Source organism: Myotis yumanensis, unplaced genomic scaffold (assembly GCF_028538775.1).
Source record: "Myotis yumanensis isolate MYYU_CA2020_CCGP unplaced genomic scaffold, mMyoYum1.0.hap1 SCAF_1, whole genome shotgun sequence".
NCBI classification, from domain to species: Eukaryota; Metazoa; Chordata; class Mammalia; order Chiroptera; family Vespertilionidae; genus Myotis; species Myotis yumanensis.
This window is the reverse complement of record NW_027223752.1, coordinates 163034114-163058578: the sequence shown is the minus strand read 5'-3', so window position 1 is coordinate 163058578 and position 24465 is coordinate 163034114. Positions and strand designations below refer to the sequence as shown.

The window sequence follows — 24465 nt, the reverse complement described above, 5'->3', positions numbered from 1 at the left end:
TTTGATGCAATTTCAAGTTTACAGAAATGTTACCAGAATAATAGGAGGAACTTCCATATATCCTTGACAGAGATTCATCAGTTTTGTTCATTTCCCTAATTTTTGTTATTACCTCCTCCCTTTTTTCTTCTCCTCTGTTCCCCCCTCCCTCTTTGTGTGTGTATATGTATGTGTGTGGACATGTCTTTGTGTGTATTTGTGTTTCATTTCTTTTGGTAGACTTCTAGGGTTAAATTGATGAGTCATGTGGTAATTTTTATGAACCTGAGGAATTGTTTCCAAGGTAAGTATACAATACTAGAGGCCCAGTGCATGAAATTCATGCATGGGTATGGTCCCTAGGTCTGGACTGCAATCAGGACTATCTTCCCCAGCTGCCCAGAGCTGGCACCATCCCCTGCTGCCACCCACCCCCAGTTCCCTGTTTGCCATTAGGTGATTGGTGCCTGAAGGCAGGGAAGGGACTGAGAAGTTGGCTGTTCCCACCCACTTGCTGGCCTCGCCCCCTCCGCGGGTCGCCATCAGGTGATCGGAGCCTGCTGGCTGGGGAAAGGTACCAAGAGGTGGTCAGTGCACCTCATAGTGACTGGTCTAGTGGTCGTTCTGGTCATTCTGCTGTTAGGGTCAATTTACATATTACCCTTTTATTATATAAGATAGGGTCTTGTGCACAGGTGGTGACCGGCTGGCCTGCCCTGAAGGGGGCCCTGGATTGAAGTGGAGGGCCCCCACTGGGGGGTGGGGCCAGCTGGGGTGAGGGACCATGGAGTTTGCAGGCTCGCCACACCCCTGGCTTTGTTAGGAAAGTCATCCAGAAGATGTTGGGTCTATCCATTCTAATTAGCATATTACCCTTTTATTAGTATAGACTGTATTCCAACCACCTGTGTTTGAGGGTTCCGGTGTCTCCTCATCTTGTACAGTAGTACTTCTTATAGTCTGTCTTTTTTTTTTTTTAATTTGAATGTATTACAGTGACATTGGCCAGTGAAATTATATAGGTTTCTGGTATACAGATCCACAGCAGATCATCATCTGTATATTGTGCTGTGTGTTCACCACCCCAATTCAAGTTGCCTTTCATCATCATTCATCTACTTCACTCCATACCTCTTTAGTCTGTCTTTTTGCTGAGGCCCCGTCTAGTGGATATGAAGCAGTATCACATTGTGGATGTAATTTACATTTCCCTAGCACAAGTGATAATGAGTGTTCTCTCCTATGCTGTTTACCATTTGTGTATCTTGGGAAAATATATATATTCAAATATATGACTCCCAACCCCTTTGGGGGTTGTTTGCCTTATACATTTTAAGAAATCACATATTATGAATACAAGTCCTTTATCGGCTGAATCTTGCCCTTTTAAAATCCAGTCTGGCAATCTCTTATGTTATTTGAGTTGTAGGGTATGGTTCTTTCATATTTAATATTTATATAGTTGTTTTTAATATCTGCTATTTCTCTTTTTGTTTTCTGTTTTTCCCAATGGTAAAATGGTCCCTATGTTTCTTTTTTATTTAAGTTACATTTTAGTGAAGATAATACACATCAACTTATCACAGTATACTTAAAAATAATACAAATTTAATTCTGGAAAAATGTATTAACTTTATTCTAGTAACTTCTTTTCTTCTATTTCTTCTATTACTGTCATTTGTAGTGTGCGCGTGTGTGTTACAACTCAACAGTACAGTGCTATAACTACACTTTATATATTCATAATTTCAGTCTTTGTTGGGAATGTCTTTAATATGCCCATTGCCCCTCATCCCCCCACTCATGTTGAGACAAATGAAAACATGCTCAAAGTCACTAATCATCCAAGAGATGCAAATGAAAACAATAATGAGGTACCATCTCACACCTGTCAGAATGGCCATCATCAACAAATCAACAAACGACAAGTGCTGGCAAGTATGTGGAGAAAAAGGAACCCTCTTGCACTGCTTATGAGAATGGTGCAGCCACTGAGAAGAACAGTATGGCGTTTCCTCAAAAAACTAAAAATGGGACTTTCATTTGACCCAGTGACCCCACTTCTAAGAATGTATCCCAAGAAAACAGAAGCAGCAATCAGAAATGATATATGCACCCCTACGTTCATAGCAGCACAATTTACAATAGCTAAGATCTGGAAACAGCCTAAGTGCCCATCAGCAGATGAGTGGATTAGAAAACTGTGGTATATCTACACAATGGAATACTATGCTGCTGTAAAAAAGAAGGAATTCTTACCATTCGCAACAGCATGGATGAACTAGAGAGCATTATGCTAAGCGAAATAAGCCAGTCAAAGAAAGATAAATATCACATGATCTCACTCATTTGTGGAATATAATGAGCAACATAAACTGATGAACAAAAATAGAGCCAGGGGAAAAAATATTTTAGAATAGAAATAATCCTGTTATTTTCAGACTTTTAATATTTCCTACAACTTTTGTGATATTATAGTATATTAGTAGAGTTTTGGTAATATTATTATATTTAAAATATTTTTTCTTGAAATATTAATGTTTATTACATGTAACATTATTATACTTAAAATCATTATTTTTGAATTATTAATGTTTATTGCATGTAAAAAAATGAATAAATTCTGTTTCATGGAAAAAATGCAGTGCTCTGTGATCTCAGAGGCCACTGGAGCTTTCAGGGATGACTCAGCACTTGACAGACTGTCACACCCAATGAGAGCACTTTTTGTTCTTGATCTAAATGCTTGGTGCTGTGTAAATACTGCCTACATGGAACGTGTTTCTTTTTAATTGTAAGAAACCTGTCTTACAATGGACTCAGACATGCTAATGTCTATTACATATAACTTTTTTTGTAATTATCTTCTCTGTATAAGGAGTCCCTGCTTTTTACCCTGTTCCATTCGCAACTGCTGATAATAAAAGCCAATGTCCTTAAAAAACTTAGAAATTTTAAAAACAACATGCTTTGTTATTGTATTAAGAAACAAAATATTTAGGAACAAATCTAAACATATGTGCAAGATTTGTATGCTAAAATACACAAAATGTTGAAGCAGAATTTTTAGACTGGAACCCGGATTCTTTGTCTGCCAGAGTCGAAGAATGAATCCATGGGCAAAAGATGGTAGCAAAGGTGGAAATTTATTAAAGAACAAGTACAGGCTCCCACATGGGGAGGAGGAATGAGTCCCACAGAAAGGGCTCCCAAGTAGGGAGGGGGAAAGGATCCCACTGAGTTCCTTTTCCCTGTGGTTTATGAAGGCTGCAGATCTTGGTGCCTTGATATCCCCTCTGATTGGTCACTATTCCCTGGGACTGGTTCCTATAGTAACTTCTGAGCTCAAAGGTTCAACCTCACATGGGACATGTGAGGTTTTCCCTACCTCCTTCCTTATTATTTTCCTATCCTCTTTGGGCTTTATTCTTCCCCTTCCGGATTAAGGGCTTCCTTCTCTTTATTTTGTAAATATAGATATTTTGCTGTTCCCGGTCCCCTCATTCTATGGAAATGTACCTGTTGCAGCTTTTCAGCTTCCCCATTCTATGGAAATATACCTTCTGCTGCTCTGCAGCCCTATGTTTCTTCCATGGTCCCCTAAATTTCCTAAAACCTGTCTTTTTCACCCCTAAAAATTCCTGTTTCAGCATTGATGAGATAAATTAATAACATCTAAGTAAATGATGAGATATATTGTGCTCATAGATCAGAAGACTCAATATTGCTAAGACGTCAGTTCTTCCAAAAATGTTTCTCTAGATTTACTGCAATTCTGCTAAAAATTCTAGCACCTTTTTAAAAGAAGAATAAATTGAAAAACTGCTTCTAAAATGTATATGGACAAGCAAAGTAGTTGGAATAATATAAACAATTTTGAAAAAGAGCCCATTTGAAGAATTCAAACTACCTTATTTCAAAACCTACTATAAATGTATAGTATGAAGACAGTGTGACACAATGAAAAGTTAGACATATAGACCTGAGAATAGATTGCAGAAACAGATGGACACCTGTGTTGTCAATTAATTTCCTATAAAGGTGCCAAGGTAAGTCAAGGAGAGGGATACTCTTTTCAGCACATGGTGCTAAAATGTGTACATCTGAAACCGGACACAATGGGTCCGAGGCCACCTGTCACTACTTGAGCCAAATTAAGCAGAGACAGGGTTGAATCATATATGAACATTATTCCAATAATGCCGGCAGTGTGGGGAAAACAGTTTGTCACTCTGGATATTCTTCTCTGACTCCCCTCGCCAGTTGGCTGATCATATCACACAAGGGAGAAGATAGCTACATGTAGCTGTGAGCTGCAAGTGTAACATGGAAAAGGAGGGGAGGGTCTGCAGTCAGACATTCAGGAGCTCAAAGTCTGATAACAAGGTGGCTAATCTCCTATGATGTTACAAATGGCTCAGCTGGTTCCTGGGACCACAGGATGGTCAGTGTTCCCGAGAAAAACTCCCAGAGGGGGTCAGGATCTGGCCACAGCAACCAAATCAAAGTATGTCCTATCCTTGGTCTGTGCTCAAAATGTTTTTCTTTTCTGAGTAATGGGCCCATTGAGGCATCTAATCTTATTACAGCCTTGTTACATCCTCCAGTTTCCCGGGCTCTGTAAGAAAGCATATCCATAGTTAGTAAGGTGAATAATTATTAGACAATGGTGGCTCTATTCTTTATTACAGGCCCTTCCCCCCATCTTTTCCACCAAGGGCAGAAGATTCCCAACTAGTGTCCAGGTCTCCAATCCTGACCCTATTCCAATCTATACCCACACAACAGTTGGACTATCCTTCCCAAACAAGGACTTCCCTTTTAGTCCTGCACTGGCTTCCCAGTGCCCTCAAGAAGTCCAGTCTCCTTAGTATGCAGCCCCTTTACCAACCACCTCTTGAGCCTTATTTCTTGTGCTCTCTATTCATTCTAACCATATTCAACTATTTACAGTTCCCCACATAAACTATGGTCCATCACACCTCTGGAAAGTTCCTCTGTCTGGCTTACAAATATCCACCTGTCCTTCAATACAATGCTGTGGTATCAGCTCCTTCAGGCAGCTCCCCAAGTCAGCCCATGATGAGACAGGGTCCCCTCTGATGTGTCTCTTTAGCTACCATGCTCACCCCTAACTTTAGTAGTTGGCGTACTTTATTGTAATTGCCTTTTTACGTGTCCCTCTCTCTGTCCCTTATGAGGACAGGTGCTACATTGTGCTGATTGTAGTGTCAGTCCCTGGCACAATGCCTGACATGTCGTAGGGCTCAACACCTGTGCGTTGAATGCTGTCATCCAGTTATCACCTACCTTTGTACTCCACAAGTAAACTGGCATCTCCAAAACATCGAGCTCTTCTGAGGGATATGAAGAGCTGTATATGTTCCTTGGTAAAAACATTAGTGTATCCTTGCTGCATCTGTGATTCATTGTCAGAATCCCTCTGGCCATGGGTTGTCTTGCAGAGTCCCCCTACGAGCCATTCATCCTCACTTAGGACGGGCTAAAAAGAGCTCATTTCAGCCAGAGAATTTCAGTTGGACCTAAGAAAAGTGGTCCTGGCCAAAGACTGTAAAGAGAAGTTTCTTGTCCTCCTTGAAGGGTAAATGGGTTGGCCCTTATCCCCTCTGTGGAATGCTGAGAGAGGATTCTTGTCTAGATAAATAAAGACATTAACCAACTCGAACGCCCTGGAAAAATATCCCACTGAATAGATGAAGCTGCATTCACTCTACCATGACCTTCTCCAATATTTGCTGAGACAAAGCAAAATAAACTTTCAAGATAGGGCCTAGAGCAGCGGTTCTCAACCTGTGGGTCGCGACCCCTTTGGCAGTCAAAAGACCCTTTCACAGGGGTCGCCTAAGATCATCCTGCATATCAGATATTTACAATGCAATTCATAACAGTAGCAACATTACAGTTATGAAGTAGCAATGAAAATAATTTTATGGTTGGGTCACAACATGAGGAACTGTATTTAAAGGGCCAGAAGGTTGAGAACCACTGGCCTAGAGTATATGGATTTCTCAGCACATTTTAGTCAGTGCTTCCCCCTGGTGTATGGCTATGATGTCACATGAGCCCAGGACTCTGACCACAGACATAAAACAGTTTGAAGACAACTAATGACCATTTCCAGATTCCTTTCAAGTAGCTTATTTTACAGAGGAGGAAACTGAAAGTCAGGTGTTTTGACCCAGGTCACACAGCCGGTGGCTGGCGGAGATGACCAGACTCACAGGATTCCTGTCTTCCATTTTTTTTTTTTTTTTTTTTTTGCCTTCTCAGCACTTAGCAGGCAGGTAGGCAATGGTGTAGAACAGAGGGCTGCACTCAGGAGGCGAGGCTCTCTGTTAGGCGTTCAAAAATTTAACAAACCATAAAGCAATCATTACTTGTCCTCTAGGATTTTGCAATCTGAAAGAGATTAAGGTTAGGACATAGCTCAAATAAAAAGCAATGCCAATTCATGCAAGCAAGGTTCTTATGAGAGATAATTTACATATTAAACCAACAAAACTGGAGAGTTGGCAGAAACCAAGTAAGGGAGTTTTGTGCTAAACTAAGGATTTCTAACTTAATCCTGGCAAGATGGTTGGCTATGGTAGAATATTAAGTAGGGGAAACTATGAACTGGTTTCACATTTCTGAAGGCCATGGTGGCAAAAACTGAAGGAGAGAAGGTCTGTAGGGAAAAAGATAAGCATGGCTTTGTTTTGTTAATACAGGGAATGCCCACTGAGGATTTAAGGTAAAGACTCCTGGTTTTCTAGCTTAAAGAACTAGGGTTGACAGTATTATCAAGCTTTAGAGAGTACACAGGAGAGAGAGCTAGAAGTTGTGTGAGGTCAGAGAAGTAATCATTTCAGTTCTAGGGCATACTGAGTTTAAAGGCCCTACAGACATCTACATAGAAAAACCTAGTAAGCAATTAGACAGGCAGGCCTGGAGCTCAGGCACTGAGTGTAGATCAAGCATGTCAAATGCATGGCCCGCAGGCAGCATGCAACCCACACCAGATATTTTTGGGACCCAGCCAACATAACAGTATGTAAGAAATGGTTTAATAAAAATTTTGTAACAATTTTTATAATAACCCGTTATACATAATCTACATATATAAAAGCCTAAGAGAGCATCCAACCATTCGACGGAACAACCAGTAGCTATGATGCACAATGACCACCAGGGGGAAGACGCTACTACTGGGATCTATGACACGTACTGACCACCAGGGGGCAGATGCTCAACGTGACTGCAACTTTGCAGAGTGCCCTCTCACACTCCAGGACCCCTGGGGAGATGTCGGACTGCCAGTTTTGGCTTGATCCCCACATTGCACGCTGTGCAACCCCACCCACCAAAGGGACCCTGCTCATTCTGCACACACCCTTCGAGCCCTGGCACTGTCCCAGGTGCGGCTGGCCAGGGTGGGACTATGCGGGTTTGGCTCCAGGGCATGTCCAGCCCATCTCACCCCATCCTACCTTGCCGGCCACCTTCTACTTAATTTCCTTTCAATGTGCACGAAACCAAGCACTGGGCCTCTAGTTATTAATGAACCACAACATTCGCTAATGACAGATTACTATAATTGTGTTGCATTCATTTCCCTCACAAGCCTTATGCACAGGCGTACCATTTCTCTCCACTAATACCAACAGTGAATATTTTAGCAGCTGATTGCCACGTCATTAGTCTTATAATGACTTGTTTGTTGTGCACAACAGAAAATATTTCTCTTTCAGAGAACAAGAAAAATAGGTTTATTTGCATTACATTTATTAATTTGTGCAGTTATTCAGTGCCTGGGTTCATGTTCAAGAAAAAAATATTAATTTTTATTAAAATGTTCTATTATTTTATGTTAATGATTACTCATTTATTTCAGCCCTTTGTATTTAGCATGTCTCCATTGAAATAAACCAATGTTTCTATGAAAATTGAAGCTTTTGTTTTTTTGTGGCCCACATACACTTAAACCTTCTTTACTTGGCCTGTGTTAGCCTTTGAGTTTGACATGCTTGGTGTAGATTGTAGTTACAGATCAGCTGAGCCTTGGCGACACATGGAGCTGCCCAGGGAGTCATGTGGAATGAGAGGGCAAGAGGTAATGGATGAGAACCCGCCTGATAGGATGGGCAGAGTCCACTTGTGAGACAGAGGAGAACAGCAGGGTCTCACATCACAGAAGACAGGCAGCAATTTCAAGGGGGAAAAATGTGCTAAACACTGTCAAATGCATTAAAAAAAAGTCAATAGTGCTAGTGGGTCAGGTAAAGCAAGGAAAGAAAATAGGTTACCAGTGAGATGACCAGGTATTAGTACTTGTTTTTTTGAAGGAAAGAAGACAAGTTGGGGGGGAGGGGGAGGTAAGAGATCAACCGAAGGATTAACTGGCAGCTCTGAGAGTAAGATCAGAAGTCAGCAGACACTTGTTTCCTTTACCCAAACAGTTTGAAAAACACAACTCCTTTTATCATAAGAGCAGCAAGGGCCATGCCTGTGGGAGGAGGAGCAGGGAACCAGGGCTTCCCCCTTGCTCCTTCCCTGCCTTCCCTCCCTCCATCCCTGCACTGGTCCAGCTGCTATCCCTATTGTGGAACCGCTCAACTCAGGCCCTGGCCCCACCCATGCCACAGGGAGGACCATGCGCAGTTTCTTGCAGACACAGAAGCAGCTGTGGAGTAGGGAGGTGGCGTTATTCCCCTGAGCAGGTGCTGAAGTCCTTGTTGAAATCTCCACTCTGGAGCCTGTGAGTCCTGGGAGGCTGCGCAGTGGAGGCACCACATTCTTTTCAGTAGAAACTGAAGATTGATAGGAGCCTGCCGGCTGAGGGGAAGGACTAGGAGGTCTGCCTTGCGCCCATTCGCTAATCCCCAGGCCCGCTTTGCGGATTGCGCCTTCTGAGCCCTGCACTGGCCCAGGTGCACGTGGGGCGGAAGCCCCGCAATCACAGCCCCTCACCTGAGCCCTGTGCTGGCCGGGGCCACAAACGGGGCGGAGGGGCCCCCCCACCCCGCAATCGCAGCGCCCCGCCTGAGCCCCACGCTGCCTGGGGCCAGACACAGGGCGGGCCCTCACAATTGCGCCCGCCTGAGCCCTGTACCACCCAGGGCCACACACTGGGGCCTGGATGGCGGCTCCCGCTGTCCTGCCCTGCCTACAGTATGCAAATTAGCCACCATCTTTGTTGGCAGTTAATTTGCATATTGCTCTGATTGGCTGGTGGGCATACAAAAGGTATGGTCAATTTGTACCTTTGTCTTCTATTAGATAGGATATTGTGAAATGGCTACAATTAAATAGAAGGTAAGAATAACAGAAAAAGACTTACGCACCCTTGAATTGATGAAAGGTGACACCCTTCCATCTCCCTTGATCCATTCCTACTGCAAGTGTGGTCCTTGGACAAGCAGCAGCAGAAACACTTGGTAGCTCATTAGAAATGTGGACTTTTGAGACTTCTCCCTGATCTATTCAATCAGAAACTTTGCGGGTGGAGCCTCTCAATCTTCATTTCTAACAAGTTCCTCAGATATTGTATGCCTATTAAAATTTCAAAAAGCTTTGACTGACTGCACAAAGTAACCTAAACTAGAGAGAAACCATCCTACCCATGAAGAAAGGGAGGCCCCAATTTTCTGTCATTTATATATTTTATTTTAATTCTCAGGAAAAACAAACACCCTCATTTGGAAGTCTTTATTATTTCATAAAATAAAAAATAATTTTAAAAAGAAGACAGGGAAGCAGCGTGAAACTACAGAACTGTTTTTAATCACCTCCCCTAAGTGCAGAAATCCTCTCCACACCCCTGGGAGCAGGAGATTCGGGGAGAATGCATGGTAGATAGTTGACCCTCAATATTCTTCAGAAAATGGATAATAGGGGTGACCTACAGCACTGAAAGAGAAACAGAAATATATACTTACTCAGTCCCATGCTGTCAAAGAGAGGGTTTCTCTGTGGATGCAGTCAGGATGAACTAAAAACTCTCTATTTCCAACCATGCCCTTCCTTCTGCCTCAACACACAGACATGCAGCTCCTGGTCCATGTGCTCAATTCCCACATTCACATGGGGTAGAGAAGCCAAGTGACAGGAAGTTTGCTTTAGATTGGAGTTTGCCATAGGATGTGACAGCCAGGGCTGAAATGTGGTGGTTGTTTTAGCCCACGTTGCACTTTTGTCCCTAGATCATGAGAACGTTCACAGTGACAATTCTGCTGCTCTTTCTAACCAATTCCTTCAACAATTCAGTGTCCCCCTGTTAAGGAACTTGTACTCTCTTAAGGAGATTATATGTATGCCTGCATAACCATACATGTCAAATGAAATTACTGCTTTCATACAATTTATAAGAATACTTGTCATTCAGTAATTAGTGTTGCTGTCATTTCTCTTTTTTTCCAGATTCTTATTTTCCTTTTAAAAGTTGTCTTTTCTGATTCAATTTCATTAAAGAGTGCATTCTGAGAAATTCTGTGTGCCAGGACCTGTGCTGTTGACAAAGGGCTAGGAAGGGATGGTGCACATCATCACAGGCCTAATGGAGATCACAGACTGACTTCAAAGACCTGGGAACAGGAAGATACTACCCAAATTTTTTCATCCATAATGTCTTTTCTCAAATTCACAACATAGCTTTAAAAACAAAGGGTTTTGAGATTTTCTTTTGAAAAACTCTTTATTCTATAACTAAAATTCTATTCCCTTATCTCTAAACTCCCTTACAAACTCCTCTCATTTGATGAGTCTTCCTTCTCTTCCATCCTGAGACCCTCCTGCAGTTACTGAACAAGAAGCCTGTGATGTTGTGAATAAGTCGAAGTCAAGGAGTCAGGGGCTGCCAGGGGCTAGTCTTCTGGTGGACAAATGTGACCCTGAGCAAGTCTGGAGTCTAGAAACTAGAGAAATGCAGAGGATCTTATGTTGGTGTATGCCACTGGGGACACATCAGTCACTAGGGGCAGATAATTCCATGGCCCATTTATAATTCACTTTGGTGAGATTATATGATGGAGGAAATGGGGCTTGTGATAAGGATAAAAGGCTAACAGAGGGAGAAATTTGGAAGAAATGGACAATGCCTTGGAAAAGGAATACCCAGTGAAGGAGAAATGCCACTGACCCTTTGGGGAAGCGGTGGAACCGGGTCCAAGGATGACTTTCTGACACTCACACACACACTTGCCTTCCTGGGCCCGTCCTCCATCAAAAATATTAATGTTACATTTTATAGTTGTGTTAGAAAAAAATGAATAGAGTCAAGGCTGGATTCATTATTACATGGTCATTACTATAACCATGTTTCCTCCTGATTTTAAAAAGCATTAAAGATGAAACATTTTCATAGGCTCCTATAAACAATAACATAACCTGAGCCACTTTAAAATGGCGCCAGAGCTGCCACGCCAGAGGAACTAATTCCCCAGCATGTCTTATGCCTCACATTTTATGGAATGTTAAAAAGGGCAAAATATCCTTTTGACTGGGCATAGGCAACACTGTCTAAGGGAACTGTTTGCGAGGATTACAAGAAAACAGTTATCATGAGTAACGAATTAATGACTACTAGACTGAAAATTAAAACCATTTTTTAGAATTAACATGACTGCTTTCCTTCTGGAGATGTGATTATTGTCCTCCTTCCCTTTCTTCTAAATACCCACTGCCTCTGTCTCCCAATCTGAACATTATTGGGGCTTCTATCTAAATTAATGTTTTCCCATTAGCTATTCTGCTTGATCTCAACAAGTACTTGTTCCCTCTTACTTTGAAAGGCCTTTTCTTTTTAGATTAGCATTCCTAAAAGCAGCAGTTCTCAACCTGTGGGTCACAACCCCTTTGGGGGTCGAATGACCCTTTCACAGGGGTCGCCTAAGACCATCGGGAAACACATATATAATTACATATTGTTTACAGTAGCAAAATTACAGTTATGAAGTAGCAATGAAAATAATTTTATGGTTGGGGTTCACCACAACATGAGGAACTGTATTAAAGGGTAGCGGCATTAGGAACGTTGAGAATCACTGCCTAAAAGTATTGTGGGCAGTCGGTACTGTGTCTTCTGTGTCAAATGGGTAAGTCACATCTGAGTGGTCGTATGTATACCAAGCGCAGGAATTAGGGCATAAAAGTCATGAATTTACCATGATGCAAACTTTGGCCATTTTACTTATGTTCTGCTCATATTTCTGTTGGGTCAGAGCCGGAGCCTAGAGTAAACCTCTGGTCTGAGGTCACCAGGAAGCTCCTGTTTTACTTCTGCACCAGAAATCAGGCCTGACTCTCTGATTTAAGGAAGCTGAGTCCCTCTGCTAACCTACACACTGCAGAAAACAACCCAGGGAAACAATCTACAAGTCACTTACAATGATAATTTTAAAAATCTGAAATTTCTTTTGAGGCTTTCAATTGCATTCATGTCTTCTGGAGTCAATTCAAACTCCAAAATGTGGAAGGAAGGCAAGGATCACATTAAACTCTCCCCTAATGCAGGGGGCTTCCACCTGAGAGCATGAGGACTTCCTGGTGGACAGAGGAAAGGGGAGCACTAGGAGAAGCATCTGCGGCCATCACTTCCGGGTGTACTGGCCTGAGAACTACCCGCCTGGGTTCACCATGGCTCCTGTCCCACTCCTCCTCTTCCTCTGCTCCACTCCACAAAAGAAAGGCTTTTATACATCATCGACCCCAAATGTCTCTGTGTGAATAGTTTGCAAAAGAAAACAACAAGTTTTTTTCCTAAAAATAATAGATAGTTGGACAATATGGACAAAATGCTTGCTGATTGGACCAAACTTCAGTCCTTGCCCCTGCCCTGTCACACAAAAATCCTAAAATTTGACACAGCCTCAAACTTAAGCATGCTTTGGAAGAGTCGCCCCCTGTAAAGGCCTCTCCAAGAAGCTACTGACCTCAAGCATTTGCTAATCAATTATTCAACCACACACCTGCTCATTCTCTCTCTAGTCAGGCTTACTTCCCTATAGAAGAAAAATCTGATTTATCTTGGAGACACTTATAGTCCCCACATTCAGAAAGTTCTTTCAAATAAAGTATCTCTTACTTAAGTTCAGATTTGTTTTTATTGATAATACAAATTGACACTCCCCTAATGGAGAGTCAATTAATAGCAAAGCAGAAAGATCTTTGATAAGAAATATTAAATTCTGAAGCTCATTATTTCATCCGGGAATAATTTCATAGAAAACTCAGTGACTATCTAGATCTATCTATCTACTCATCTATCTATTATCTATCTACCCATTTTTTATTCATCATAAAAATGTACTCTAGAGGTTTTAAGTGTATATATATATATATATATATATATATATATATAGTTGACTGGAAATGAAAAATAAAATGGATTTTTTTCTGATTGGTTTAACAATAAAATTTAGATTTGCCTATTAGCTATTTCGATAAATTGGATAAACTAAACCTTTAACGTCAAGGTTTCCGAGCAAATACATGATAAATAACATGCTCTAAATGTTATATTTTGCAAATATTAAACCCATGATGAAATTGTTAGCTGTCATCTTAAAATAGTATAGAATTTACATAGTTTCTCATGAAGTTCACAACAAAATAAGTTGAAGATCACTGATTGATCTAAGGGACCAGAAGATATATGAGGGAGAGTTTGTGGGGGAATCTTCATAAAATTTTAAAAATATGTTCATTTGGTCAGTCTATAAACTTGTATGTAGCTTCCTACCGGCTCTTCTGGGGAAAAGATGGTAAAAAATGAACCAGAGAGAGTCACTGCATTTAGGGTCTCCCAGTCTGGAAGGCACACAGATATATAAACAAGCAACTGTCTAAGTCTTTTCAGGCATTCTGTAGGGATTTTGTGGCCTATCTCTGTATCTTGATAGAAGGGAGTTTTTTAATTTCTCTTATTAAGTCTAGCATAATTTGGCTCATCAATGCCCCACAAGGAAACTATGCATATCTTAGAGCCAACATTAAGTTTAAAATAAACTATTTTTTTCAGTGTATCTAGAAATATTGAAAAAACCCCCACACTACTTTCTTCCTAAAATATTAAAGAAAAAATTTCTACAAAAATCATCTCTTGCAGTGCTTTTGCATTTACACACACTTTCAACTTCATCTTGTAAAATGAGACATTATCTGATTTCCCTAGAAAGAACTAATAAGAACATTTTGGTTTGCATCATGTCTACTAATTTATGGAAGTATTTCACATTCCCCTCCGCCTTTTTTTTTTGTTTGTTTCCAGTTGTCCAGATTCACAACTTTGAAGCACAAAGACCTTATTTGGCCAAAGGGCAGTCTAAAAATCCTTAGTTTTGCTCTTCTATGATGTATTCTAATGAAGCCACATGGAAAAACAAGGTTGAAGCCTCAGTTAGCACAGACCTATCCTATTTTTCTCTGCATTAAAACCATAAAAGCACCATCAAAACTATAAGCCAGTGGGCACTGACCTGAAATGGGTATTTTAGTGAGTGACAGCATCATTGTCAAGTGACACACCCCTTTGTTTTCCCCCTGAAATCTATAACTTGTTGACATCCAGAACCCAACACAGGTTCCTGTGCTCCATACACTAAAAAGTCCACGCACCAGTACTCTGGAAGGTGATCTTATTGGAATGTTTAGGAGAGGAGGGAAGAGGGTGGGTGGGAGGGGGGAGACCAGGGACAGACCCATCACTGCAGCAAGACTGAACCTACAGCTCCAGCAAACAAGGTAGTGATTGAGGAGTCAGGGTGCAGGCTTTACAACACAAACCAGGGGAGGGCAGCAGCTCAGCCACATTCCTAACGCCCTCCCTGGCCCCCCCAAAATGCAGATTCCTCCTCAGTTTCACCACCACAGACCAGTAGCAAGAACAGAACCAAGTCTCCAGGCCCCAGGCCACAGCACAGTGCTGCCAATGGTCACAGGAAATGAGGCAGCAGCCCCTTGGCCTCACAAATGGGCTCTGCTCAACTGGCCCCATCCCCTGCAATAGTTGTGGTGCCCTGAGACCCAGGTAAGCCAGATCCTGCACCAGCATCCAGGACCTGGTAACGCCCCCAACCATGTCCAAGGCTAAACCTCCTACACCTTGACTCACAAGCATGCCCTCCCCAAGCTTAACTAGTATAGGTAAGAGGAAACAAAAACTGCCCTATCCTACCATCTACTGGAAAACTAAAGACAGACCCCAAATTATCAACCTGCTGAATTGTGGAAAGCAAAATGTTCCTAAATAAGAAAAGTGTTCACTACTTCAAATACACCAGCAGAGGAACAATCCATCAAGCAGCATGGACTACCAAGTAACACTAACACAGGAAGACAATGACAGTTCTCAGAAAGGAATTCAAAATAGCAGACAATTTTTACATAAATGAGAGAGAAATCAAAACAACAATCATGAGGAAACTCAATGAGATACAAGAACACTCAAAAGGCAGTTCAATGAGCTCAGAAATAAAATTAAGGAACAGAAGGAGAACTTTACCAAAGAGATGAAAACTGTACAAAGAACCAAACAAATTCTGGAGCTAAAGAACTCAATAAATGAGATGAGGAATGGATATATTAATAACTGATACACAATGAATACTAGTGTCAATGTCAAGACTGCCTATCATTGCCATCTTAGTCATCAGTCATTCAAGGGCTGGCAAGACATTCAGACATAAGGGAACTTCCTTTAAAAATGCAAATACAAAACAAATTATAAATTCAAATATTTATTTAGTTTAACTATTTAGAAAATGTACAACTCAGCAAAACATTTTATAAATCTGAAATAAAAACTGAAATAAAGTAGAAATTAAGAATTTTCTTTCATGTAAAAAGATGACAAAACTTTCCACCTAAAAATAGAAATTAATGCTTTTAATAGTATAAATTTATTCAATTCATAAAAATTAGGAATTCTCAAAGTAGGAATCAGCAAATTTCCTATTGCATACAAAACTGTTATTAAGATTTCCAACACAAGGTGTCTCCAGGAAGGGCCTCTTAGTCCTCTGCTTGTTGTTTCTGAAACGAGAAGAAGTTTGGTGCTGATTTATGTTAGCTGCCCCTTAGAACTGCAAAGATTGTAAACCACAAATGCTTAGTATTTTATTTTCCCCTAAGAGACTTGCATTCTTTTAAGTAGCCACAGTAATAAAGGGAATTTCCCATTACATTGCATTTTAGCAATGAAAATGTATCAAAGCACATTTACTATATTCAGGTATAGGTTCTAAATTATTGTAAAAAAGTTCTGATGTTTCTAAGAAGTTGGGGGAGGGGGTTCCTAACTAAGGAGTAATCCAAAGTTGGTAGGCTATCAGTAATGTAGATGGCTTATCAGGTAATACTCACTGCCTTCTGGGAGGGCTGTACTTACAAGACCCCCTTCCACAGGGCCACCAGGCCTGCCCCACCTTGACCACCACCACACTGTTGTCTGTGTGCATACATAGATGCTCTTTAGCTAATCTCTTCCCCTTCCTTTCTCCAGCCCCCCTCCACTCCTCTCTGACATTTGCCAGTCTGTTTCATGTATGGATACCTCTGGTTCTATTTTGTTTATCTGTTTATCTTGTTCCTTAGATTGCACACATTATTAAGGAGGTTCTATGGTATTTGTCTTTCTCTGACTTGCTTATTTTACTTAGCAAAAAATCTTTCTTTTATTAGTACTCACACATTCTGATAACTCAAAGAATAATAAAATCAATTTAAATTCTTAAATATGGACAACATAAATTAATAATTGTATAATTTTTTAATCATGACTTTTATTTTTTCCTAATAGTCTTGTTTTTCATCAACTCATCTTAAAAATAAAATGATCCTCTAGTAAGAATAATTCTGCAAGATCAACTCAGTGCTGGTAATGATGGAAACTAACATACTGAAAGGAGAAACATGGCACCTTCCTTCCTGAAACCTGCAGAACAAGCTGCTATTAAGGGAAGAAGGGGAAACACATACATTGCCTGTATCCAAAGTAAAATGAAATAAAGCTATTCAAGGACAATAAATTAACCTGTAAAAATTGCCTGATTTGTTCTAATCTATATGCTACATCGGGTCTTGCACATTCTCCAATCCTCTCTAGACACTGTTCTTCTTCATGGTGTTTTGCCCTATTTATTTCCATTTGTCGTCTGATTCTTATTGCTTCTTGTTTCCACCACTCTATTCTAGCTGTCATTTCTTCACATTGCTTTTGAAGTACTTTGAATTCTTTCTCCTGCTGAACTGTATTTTCTTCAGGGCAATGCTTACATTTTGAAGCTGCTATAAGCTCATCATTCTGCATGAATGAAATAATAGAGTTTGCTCATGAAGGTGTGGGCACCTGTGTGAAATTTTTTTTAATTTAAATTCTTTATAGTTTAACAGCATGAAATTCTGAAACAAATCCAATTGCAATAAAATACTAATTGCACCGTGGTTGAGTCTTAAAATGTGGAACCCTGAGTTACTCAGAATCAAGGCCAAAGTTAAAATGAACAGGAATCCCCCAAAAAATATTTACTGCCCTTGTCTTTGTCACACCATGTCTGCACTTGATTTTAGACTCTTTTTTTCTCTGACTTTTTCATGTCTCTCCTCCACAAAATGACTATACATTGTCTCTTAATAGGAAGTCCCATTCCTCTTCCCCATCTTAACACTTCACAATCTTTAAAAACATTTTTAGGGATATTATATTGAAGTATTCAGGACTGAGTCACCAAATGCCTCCAAAAATAACATTTTCAATATGAGAATAATTTATTAATCTGATATATTTGGATTCTAATGCCATAAGTTTTTTACTGAACTACAAACTTTTGATGCTAATTTGAATTGCATTCCATGATGAAATGATTCCCTGGCTTACTGAGAAATTGCATCTCTCCCTGTAAATGTTTAGTGAGATGAGCCCTACATTTTTCAGAACCAACAAAATCGAAGAGGGGCTTGATTCAATAGTGCTATCTTGAAATTCTTTGTTACATCCCACTAAATAAGGGAGCAGACTAAACAAAGACAATATCATCAACAACAAACTTGCTGGAACATCAGTGATAATGACTTGGGAAGAACTACTTTCCTTTAGATACAATGACTGTTTGGTAAGACAAGATGAGTGATGCTGAGTTTTGAAGCACGTCTCCAGATTGTTTGCCACTTGTCCATGAAATAGGTGCTGGCCTGAGTGCTCACTGGGTTGTGGTGAATAGGATATGGCGACTGTTGTGTGACTGCTATATCTGGGTGCCATCTGACTTTCTCCCTAGGGGAGCTCACCCTGGGAACCCAGCCACCATGTTGTGAAGAACGAAGCAGCCCAGGCCACATAGTCAGTCCTCACACAGGTATCCCAGCTGAGACTGCCCCAGTGAACATCCCAGCCAAAAGTCTTCTGCAACTGTCTAACCAGAGAGTGAACCAGCCTCAAGATGATTCTACTTCCCAGCTTCAAGTCATCCCAACTGGTGGCAAGTGGAAAAGAAATGAGGTGGCCTTACTGCAGATTTGTGATCAAAGTAAATGCTATTTTAAGATAGGAGGTTTGGAAATGGTTTATTAAACAGCAATAAATAACGCACAGATACTGATAGAACAATAGGAGGGACAGACCACCAAGATGGCAGCATAGGTAAACACCAGAGACTGCTGCTGCAAACAACCACTTCAAAAATACAACTAAAAGACGGAACGGACATCACCCAGAACCACAGGAAGGCTGGCTGAGGAGAGACTCTTCAACTAGAAGGAAAGACAACAGCATTCCGAGGCTCAGAGGAGGCGCAGGGTGGAAAATTTAAAGGTACGGAGGTGCGCTTGCAAAGCAGGCTGGTGGCTGAGGGTGCGGTTGTCATTTTCAATCAGGAGGGAGTCTCAGACTCTGAGCTCCAGATCCAAGCGAGTCTCTAGGGACCCAGACTCAAACGGGAGAAGCAGGACTGTCTGGCTACGGTCCCTCCAAGGTTTGCAGCGGTTGCTGGGACAGAGAGACAGAGCCCCTGGGGATGGACTGAGAGCAGCCATAACTGCTCTCTCCGCCCGCCCTGTTGATCCCGTGCGACCTGCCCCGCCCAAGCCCTGTGCAGAGCCATTTGCCGGATCGCCTCAGGCAAAGGCTAGATTAGTACCTCCCCAGAGGACAGAAGTTTTCCTACAGCTGATTCCCACAGCCAGTCAGCCTGGTGGTCAAATCCCTCTAGTATTAACTACAACAATCAAGGCTTAACTAGAACAAGACTGCGCACAAAGACCACAAGGCGGTGCACCAAGAAAGCATAAAAAATGCGGAGACAAAAAAACATGACAGAAATGGAGGATATAGAGCTAAAAAAACGCAATTTTGAGGGCTTGCAATAAACTTGAGGAGAGCCTCACGAAAACTAATGAGACCCTCGATGCTATGATAAAGAAACTAGAAATTAAGCATACACGGACTGAAATAAAGAATATTATACCCAATAGCAGACCAGAGGAGCACAAGAATCAAGACAAAGATTTGAAATGCGAAGAAGCAAAAAACACCCAACTGGAAAAGCAAAATGAAAAAAGAATCCGAAAGTGTGAAGATAGTGTAAGGAGCCTCGGGGACAGCTTCAAACGTACCAACATCAGAATTATAGGAGTGCCAGAAGATGAGAGACAGCAAGATATTGAAAACCTATTTGAAGAAATAATGGCAGAAAACTTCCCCCACCTGGTGAAAGAAATGGACTTACAGGTCCAAGAAGCAAAGGTAACCCCAAACAAAAGGAATCCAAAGAGGACCACACCAAGACACATCATAATTAAAATGCCAAGAGCAAAAGACAAACAGAGAATCTTAAAAGCAGCAAGAGAAAGAGACTCAATTACCTACAAGGGAATACCCATACGACTGTCAGCTGATTTCTCAACAGAAACTTTGCAGGACAGAAGGGAATGGCAAGAAATATTCAAAGTGATGAATGCCAAGAACCTACAACCAAGATTACTTTATCCAGCAAAGCTATCATTCAGAATTGAAGGTCAGATAAAGAGCTTCACAGATAAGGAAAAGCTGAAGGAGTTCATCACCACTAAACCAGTATTAGACAAAATGCTGAAAGGTATCCTTTAAGAAGAGGAAGAAGAAAAAGGTAAAGATACAAATTGTGAACAACAAACATGCATCTATCAACAAGTGAATCTAAGAATCAAGTGAATAAATAATCTGATGTACAGAATGAACTGGTGATTATAATGAATCAGGGACATAGAAAGGGAATGGACTGACTATTCTTGGGGGGGAAAGGGGAATGGGAGATGCGGGAAGAGACTGGACAAAAATCTTGCACCTATGGATGAGGACAGTGGGTGGGGAGTGAGGGCGGAGGGTGGGGCGGGAACTGGAAGGAGGGGAGTTATGGGGGGGGGGGAAGAGGAACAAATGTAATCTGAACAATAAAGATTTAATAAAAAAAACAACAACAGAGTGCTGACACTAAAAAGGAAACACACACACTCATGGGAGTGCCTCTGAACAGGAGGTAGGTAGAACCCGACATAATGTAGTGAAGCGTGAAAATGAACACCAAGAAGGCCTCCAAGAAACACTGAATGGAGCCCTCATGGCTCCTGAGGAGGCTGACAGCAAGAGCTTAAAAAGTGACACTGAAAGAGAATTAATAGGGATTCTCGCTAGGAAGCAGCTGAAATTGAAATCAATGAGAAAGATAAGCTAAAGAAGAACAATTAAATATAAAAGATCCTGGGTTTATGGGTTTCAAATACCCGTTTCCCATTTATAACTTCTCCCACATGTCCAATTGTCAAATAACGCCAAAACAAAGGTTTGGGTTCACATCAAATCCAGTGTATTCTAGGAAGACATGGTCTAAGGATGAAGCTAAGACTTATAAAACCCTAAGAGCTCAGAAACATTAACATGGTGCCTCAAATTCCTTTAAAGATTTTCAGAATGTAAGAATTTTAAAGGAGCTGTCCTACAACATCTCCAGGAAGCCCCAGGTGAAGAGCTTATCTGAAAACAATTTGTAAGGTGGCTTTTCTAATGCCATGAACCCCAATAAAATTCATAGGAAACTCAAAGCTCCTAAGAGAATTGTAGTAACACAAACCTTGCCTGCTAGCTCCTGAAGGGAGACCAAGACAGTACACAATAAAAAGAGGCCTGTGGGTTTTTAGATGTTCTAAGGGAGGAAGCAGGCTGAGATAAGAGCTGTAAGCACAGGTCATTTCTTATGAAAAGGTCAGAGCAAAGTCTCAGAGGGCACAGCCAAGGTCCACAGAAAAACATTCCATGGTTAGGCATAAGTTTTTCTTTCCTCAGGGAGGAAATAGAGAACATTTTAAATCTCAGTGGAAAAACATCCTCTAGCTTACTTCAAGCTTACTTGTACTTTATACCACAATGTTTCTCCATAGAAAACTAATTGGCTTTAAAATTTTGAGATTTCTATACACCAATAGTGAACTTTCAGAAAGAGAGACTAAAAAAACAATCCCATTTACCATCGCACCAAAAAAATTAAGCTACCTAGGAATAAACTTAACTAAAGAGGTAAAAGACCTCTACTCAGAAAACTATAGGATGTTGAAAAAAGAGATAGAGGAAGACATAAAGAGATGGAAGAACATACCATGTTCTTGGATTGGTAGAATCAACATCATTAAAACGTCCATACTACCCAAAGCAATCTATAAATTCAACACACTTCCCATTAAAATACCAATGGCCTACTTCACAGATCTAGAACGAACTCTCCAAAAATTCATCTGGAATAAAAAAAGACCCCGAATAGCTGCAGCGATCCTGAGAAAGAACAAAGTAGGTGGGATCTCAATGCAAGATATCAAGATGTATTACAAAGCCACTGTTCTCAAAACTGCCTGGTACTGGCACAAGAACAGACATATAGATCAATGGAATAGAATAGAGAGCCCAGAAATCGGCCTGAACCAATATGCTCAATTAATATTTGACAAAGGAGGCAAGAACATACAATGGAGCCAAGATAGTCTCTTCAATAAATGGTGTTGGGGAAATTGGACAGATATATGCAAGAAAATGAAACTAGACCACCAACTTACACCATACACAAGAATAAACTCAAAATGGATAAAGGACTTAAATGTACAACAGGAAACCATAAAAATTCTAGAAGAATCCAAAGGCAACAAAATCTCAGACATATGCCGAAGCAATTTCTTCACTGATACAGTTCCTAGGGCACTTGAAACTAAAGAGAAAATGAACAAATGGGACTACATCAAAATAAAAAGCTTCAGCACAGCAAAAGAAACCATCAACAAAACAACAAAAAAACCCACTGAGTGGGAAAACATATTTGCCAACGTCATATCTGATAAGGGCCTAATCTCCAAAATTTATAGGGAACTCATACAACTTAACAAAAGGAAGATAAACAATCCAATCAAAAAATGGGCAAAGGACCTAAATAGACACCTTTCAAAAGAGGACATTCAGAAAGCCAAGAGACATAATGAAAACATGCTCAAAGTCACTAATCATCTGAGAGATGCAAATCAAAACAACAATGAGGTACCATCTCACACCTGTCAGACTGGCTATCATCAACAAATCAACAAACGACAAGTGCTGGAGAGGATGTGGAGAAAAAGGAACACTTGTGCACTGCTGGTGGGAATGCAGACTGGTGCAGCCACTATGGAAGACAGTATGGAGTTTCCTCAAAAAAGTAAAAATGCAACTCCCATTTGACCCTGTGATCCCACTTCTAGGAATATATCCCAAGAAACCAGAAATACCAATCAGAAAGGATATGTGCACCCATATGTTCATAGCAGCACAATTCACCATAGCTAAGATCTGGAAACAGCCTAAGTGCCCATCAGTAGATGAATGGATTAGAAAACTGTGGTACATCTACACGATGGAATACTATGCTGCTGTAAAAAAGAAGGAACGCTTACCATTTGCAACAGCATGGATGGAACTGGAGAGCATTATGCTAAGTGAAATAAGCCAGTCAATGAAGGAAAAATACCACATGATCTCACTCATTCATGGATAATACAGACCATTACAAACTTTTGAACAATAATAGATACAGAGGCAGAGCTGCCTCAAACTGATTGTCAAACTGCAGCGGGAAGGCCAGAGAGGGTTGGGGGCAGAGGGGAGGTGGGTAAGAGATCAACCGAAGGACTTGTATGCATGCATATAAGCATAACCAATGGACATAAGACACTGGGGGGTAAGGGAGGCCAGGGGATTGTCAAGGGCAGGGGGTGGGGAGGACACATATGTAATACCCTTTGTAATACTTTTAGCAATAAAAAAAAATTTTGAGATTTCATATTGAGACATTTATTTTTTATCTTTTAACATATTTTTTTTTTAGTCCTCACCCAAGGATATTTTTCCATTGATTTATTTTAGAGAGAGTGCAAGAGTTAGGGAAAGAAACATTAATGGCCAGGGAGGAGCCCACAACCGAGGTATGTGTCCTGGACCAGAATCAAATCCCTTACTATCCACTGAACCAAACCAGTTAGGGCTCAAATTAAGACATTTCTAAAGAGGAATGGTGACAGTCCAGATTTTAATCTTCTCCTCCCCAGGCATTGAGTCTATGAAGTATGAGTTAAACACAATGAAGTAAATGGCTAATTCAGCAGATTCTGTTACCAGAATTTCATGGAATGGAGGTAAAGTGGGAGGCATTGGGTTAGAGGTTAAAGGTCAGAATGGAGCAAAAAAGGAATAGGTGTCATCTTTGGAAGCCCCTTCCCCATCATGTCACAGTATTAGCAAAACATAAGCTGGCCACAGGCTTTATCAAGAAACAAAATATCTCCACAAAATTAGAATTAAAAACATTCCACTACACTGACTTTTATTATTATACTAGAGGTCCAAAGCATGAAAATTCATGCACTCATGGGAGCGAGGGGGGAGGTCTCTCAGCCAGGCCTGTGCCCTCTCGCAGGCAGATATCTCTCTAGCAGTCCCAGAGCCCTCACTCCTTACTGCCTGCCTGCTCGCTATTCCTTACCACTTGGCTCACTGATCCTTAATGCTGCGGCTGTGCTTGCCAGCTGTGAGCTTGGCTTCTGGCTGAGCAGTGCTCCCACTGTGGGAGCACACTGATCACCAGGTAGAATCTCCTGTGTTGAGCGTCTGCCCTTTCGTGGTCAGTGCATGTCATAGCGACTAGTCATTCTGCATATTGGGTTGATTTGCATATTAGGTTTTCATTATATAGGATAAAACATGTGTTAATATGCAAGAGACTGGGAAAGAGTACTCATAAAATTTGATTTGGTACTGGCATAAAGACAGACTTATCCATCAATGAAGTAGAAGGGAGAATCCAAACATTAAAGCTCACCTTTATGGCCTAGTGCTTTTTGACAAGGGTGCCAAATAATTAAATCATATATGAATAGTCCTTTTAACAATTTCTCCTGGGACAACTAGATATCCATAAGCTAATGAATAAAATTAGACCTGTACCTCAT

At 40.9% G+C, this 24465-nt stretch overlaps 1 protein-coding gene across 4 annotated transcripts in view; it reads right to left on the bottom strand.

Annotated features, from left to right (window-relative positions):
- Window positions 1–15841: 15841 nt before the first annotated feature.
- The window catches only part of LOC138992450 (ankyrin repeat domain-containing protein 26-like), a 57890-nt gene continuing 49266 nt past the window's right edge, over window positions 15842–24465 (bottom strand). For all 4 annotated transcript variants that reach the window (XM_070391248.1, XM_070391276.1, XM_070391267.1 and 1 more), the window contains one exon: window positions 15842–16008. In XM_070391248.1, coding sequence (XP_070247349.1) covers window positions 15988–16008 — 21 coding nt within the window. In that variant the 3' untranslated portion in view covers window positions 15842–15987. The remainder of the gene's footprint in view (window positions 16009–24465) is intronic.